Source organism: Myotis yumanensis, unplaced genomic scaffold, assembly GCF_028538775.1.
Source record: "Myotis yumanensis isolate MYYU_CA2020_CCGP unplaced genomic scaffold, mMyoYum1.0.hap1 SCAF_23, whole genome shotgun sequence".
In the NCBI taxonomy this organism is placed as follows: Eukaryota; Metazoa; Chordata; class Mammalia; order Chiroptera; family Vespertilionidae; genus Myotis; species Myotis yumanensis.
Window position 1 is genome coordinate 9,846,567 of NW_027223774.1, and position 4,018 is coordinate 9,850,584.

Below are 4,018 nucleotides of genomic sequence, written 5' to 3' on the forward strand. Positions count from 1 at the left end.
CTGGCATTTCCGGTTCCCCATGCTTGGGAGGGGCGCCTCCAGGAGGTGCCTGCCTAGAAAGCCGCAGTTCAGCACCAGACCCAGAATCTCCCCAAAGGAGAGGCTGAGGGTGTGACTGTGGAATGCGGGGGGGGAGGGGGGGGGCGCGGCTTGGGAGGGGCAGGGACACCCCCAGGCTGGACCCTGCGAGCTGGAGGCGGCTTCCACCTGGCAAACAGGTTCCCCATCCCTCGGGAGGACGCGGGCTGCCAGGACTGCCCTCCCCGCCGGCTCTGAGTCAGGGCCCCATCCCAAGCGGCTGGGGCGAGGCCAGGCTGGGCGCATCCAGACACTGGGGAGCCCAGGACCCGAGGGGAAGACGAAGAGGTTGACGGACCGGATCGCCCAGGTCCAGCATGGCACCTGCAAGTCCTGCGAGGATGGGGCTCCTGGGTGGCCAGGTAGGCCGCCCGCCTGGGACCAAGCCCTCCTCCAGGCCAAAGCCCGGGAGCGGGTGGGGGGTTGGGATGGTGGGTGCCCGGAGGGCAGGGCGGGAGGACTACCAGCCTGGCTGGGGGTGTGGGGAAGGGGTGGGGCTCCGCCAGGCAGCTACGGGCAGGGCTGGGAGAGGTAGAGGCCGGGCGGACCGCGCCCACTCTCCTTGCTCCTGGCGCTGCTGCGGCCAGTGAGGGGAGGAGGCTGGAGGGAAGGGCTGCAGGTCCTGGGAACCTGGAGATTGCGGTTTGGGGCGGCCGGACGTAGATTGCTTTTAGGAACAGCGCTCGGCCCAGACCAAGCCAGCGGCGGATCCGCCACCTGCCAGGAGCTCAGGTTAGCGGAGGTGCAATCTCTACCTCTAACCCCCACGACCTGAGGAGCCCCCTGCACCCACAACCCCAGTTCCTGCTCCTGGGGGTGAGGGGAGGTGGGTGGGGGGTGGGGGTGGTCAGGATCCCTTATCAGTCCTGGGCCTCCAGCCCTCAGTTCTGTTTGGAGCGTCTCTTCCCGTCACCTCCGCGCGCGCACAGGTTCATTCACCTGAGAGAGGAGCTGGAACACAGTCAAACCGTGGAATTGACATGTGGGCCTGACAGGCGGAGGCAGCGAGGCTGCAGGGTGTGGGGACCAGGTGCTGGGCCCTGGACGATTGCTGTCTTGGAAATCACCCCCTCCTCCTCCCGCCCCCAAATCCCAAACCTCCAGCTTCTCCTCCCGCAGGCCCCTGATTCCTTCGGGCGGCGCCTCCCCGAGGCTCCTGCTCACTCACCTCTTCCCCCCGCAGCCATGTGGACCCTCAGCCGCCGTCACCTGTGTCTGACTTTCCTGCTGGTTTGTGTGCTGGCGGGAATCTCCTTCCTCTACCAGGACCACTTCCAGGGCGGCCTGGACCTGTCTTTCCTGTGTGCAGACCGACACCTGGTGGCAGCCCCCGTTGCCATCTTCTGCCCATCGGGCGCCAGGACGGCCCTCAACACCTCCTCTTCCTGTGCCCAGCTCCCCGAGCCCCCCTCGGGAGCCTGGACCATCTCCCCGGAGGGCCGGCTTGGTAACCAGATGGGGCAGTACGCCACTCTGCTGGCCCTGGCCCGGCTCAACGGCCGCCAGGCCTTCATCCTGCCCGCCATGCACGCGGCCCTGGCCCCCGTGTTCCGCATCACCCTGCCCGTGCTGGCGCCCGAGGTGGACAGCCGCACGCCCTGGCAGAGCCTGGAGCTGCACGACTGGATGTCGGAGGAGTACGCCCGCTTGCAGCAGCCTTTGCTGAAGCTGTCGGGCTTCCCCTGCTCCTGGACTTTCTTCCACCATCTCCGGGAGCAGATCCACCGGGAGTTCACCCTGCAGGACCACCTCCGGGAAGGGGCCCAGGGTTTCCTGGCACAGCTCCGCCTGCCGGGCACCGGCGGCCGCCCGCGCACCTTCGTGGGGGTCCACGTGCGCCGGGGGGACTACCTGGAGATCATGCCCCAGCGCTGGAAGGGGGTGGTGGGCGACCGCGCCTACCTGCGGGAGGCCATGAACTGGTTCCGGGCCCGGCACGAGGCCCCCATCTTTGTGGTCACCAGCAACGGCATGGCCTGGTGCCGGGAGAACGTGGACACGTCCCGGGGGGACGTGGTCTTTGCTGGCGACGGACAGGAGGCCTCGCCAGGGAAGGACTTCGCGCTGCTCACGCAGTGCAACCACACCATCATGACCATCGGCACCTTCGGCTTCTGGGCCGCCTACCTGGCTGGCGGAGACACCGTCTACCTGGCCAACTTCACCCTGCCCGACTCCGGCTTCCTGAAGATCTTCAAGCCCGAGGCAGCCTTCCTGCCCGAGTGGGTGGGCATTAACGCAGACTTGTCTCCGCTCCAGAAATCTAGGTCTCCGGGGGCCTAGCAGCTTCTGGGGGAGCTTGTGGCGGTCCTGCAGCAGGCGGGCACCGTTTCGAGAGTGATTCTAGTTGGCTAGACCTTCAGAGAAGAGAGGCTTCCAGCCACTGCCTGAACATTCTAGAAGCAGCAGGAAATATTGTCCTGACTGGCGAGGTCTGGGCCGCCTGTGGTGCCCAGCCCTTACCCACAATGTGGATGGCTGACCCCCAGGGGCCGGGAACTACCCTCTCTAGTGCTAACTGCTCAGGTCTTTTCTAGAAGAGATGTTTTTCTTCTCCTGGGCCCTCAGGACTGAAGGAACTCGTGGGTGTTCTAGAGCAAGCGCTGGCCAACGCCCCCTGTGTCTCTGGAGTGGTTCTAGACGGGTCATTTGCTCTAGAGGGGGGCACGCTCTAATGCCCATGAAGAACCCTGTAGAGGGATGGGGGGAGGGGCGTCCTGGAATTCTGGATCACTTTGGTGAAGAGTTGAATAAAGGTACAATCAGAAGCTCTCAACACCTCACCGCTGCCCAGAAGATTGATGGGAGACAGATTACGTGTAGCTGGGGCAGTTTGTGAGAAGAGTGAAACTCTAGTCCACTCTCAGCCCCTGGGGAAAACCACTCCCCCTCCCCCCAGCAGATAGGCTAAAAGGTGGGAGGTGGAGGGAGGGGCTGGCTGCTGAAATGCTGGAACTTCTGGCTGCAAGGCTTTCCAGAAATGTAATGAGACTTTTTTTTTTAAGCTCAGAAACTGACATGTTGCCTCCCAGTATGGGATGCCTCTCCCAGTTATGGGTGGTCCTTCCTTCGCAGCTGGGCGTCTGGGGGAGATGGGATGGATTTGGAGTCAACTGGAATATATGTGCCCTCTGCGCTGGCAGAAAGCTGCTTGTATTGGCCCCCTTGCCAACCACTGTCTGTCTGCCCCTAAATTCACTGACTCTGGCCTTGGGCAAGTGAGGGATGGAAAGATCCAAGGGTATGCAGACCCTGCACTAGTCTCATACCCAAGCAGGAGTGCCCTTGGCTAGGATCTAGCCAAGGAGGACCGGATTCTTGACTCAGATTTCAGGAGCCCCTTAGTGCTTTTTTAAAAAAAAATATATCTTTATTGATTTCAGAGAGGAAGGGAGAAGGGAGAGAGAGAAAAACATCAATGATGAGAGAGAATCATTGATTGGCTGCCTCCTGCATGCCCCTGCTGGGGATCAAGCCCACAACCTGGGCATGTGCCCTTGACCGGAATCGAACCTGAGACCCTTCAGTCCGCAGGTTGACTCTCTAACCACTGAGCCAAACCAGCTAGGGCCCCTTGATGCTTTTTGAAGGGGATGAAGGTAGATACTTTTATTACAGACTTGTTTCTAGTCTTCTCATGGAGTTCTTTTTTTTGAGGGGGGGGGTGCTATTCCCTACTCAGCTGCCATGGGTGGGAGAGGGAGGTATGAATTAAAAGTCCACATCAGCAAACTGTCTCTAATATTGTTGGAGTCTTGTGTGTGTGTGTGTGTGTGTGTGTGTATATGTGTGTGTGTGTGTGTGTTAGGAGGAAAAGTGCTGAACTTCCAGGGACTCTCATGGCTCATGTCTTAGGGTATTCTCCCTGCTCAGATCTGGCAGCCTCTTGTTGTCAGACTTGTGGTCTCTGAGCCCCACTTCCATTCTCACCTCTCAATAC

General features: G+C 61.1%; 1 protein-coding gene across 2 annotated transcripts; it reads left to right on the forward strand.

The window, feature by feature from the left end:
• The first annotated feature begins 202 nt into the window (after nt 1-202).
• On the forward strand, nt 203-3,800 carry FUT1 (fucosyltransferase 1 (H blood group)). 2 transcript variants are annotated; one of them, XM_070402116.1, is made up of 3 exons: nt 428-440; nt 742-810; nt 1,262-3,800. In XM_070402116.1, the coding sequence occupies exon 3, from the start codon at nt 1,264-1,266 to the stop codon at nt 2,359-2,361; it is 1,098 nt and encodes a 365-aa protein (XP_070258217.1). In that variant the 5' UTR covers nt 428-440; nt 742-810; nt 1,262-1,263; the 3' UTR covers nt 2,362-3,800. The 2 variants fall into 2 exon arrangements, with proteins under 2 accessions (XP_070258218.1, XP_070258217.1); XM_070402117.1 differs by lacking the exon at nt 742-810 and having other exon boundaries at nt 203-440.
• The last annotated feature ends 218 nt before the right edge of the window (nt 3,801-4,018 follow it).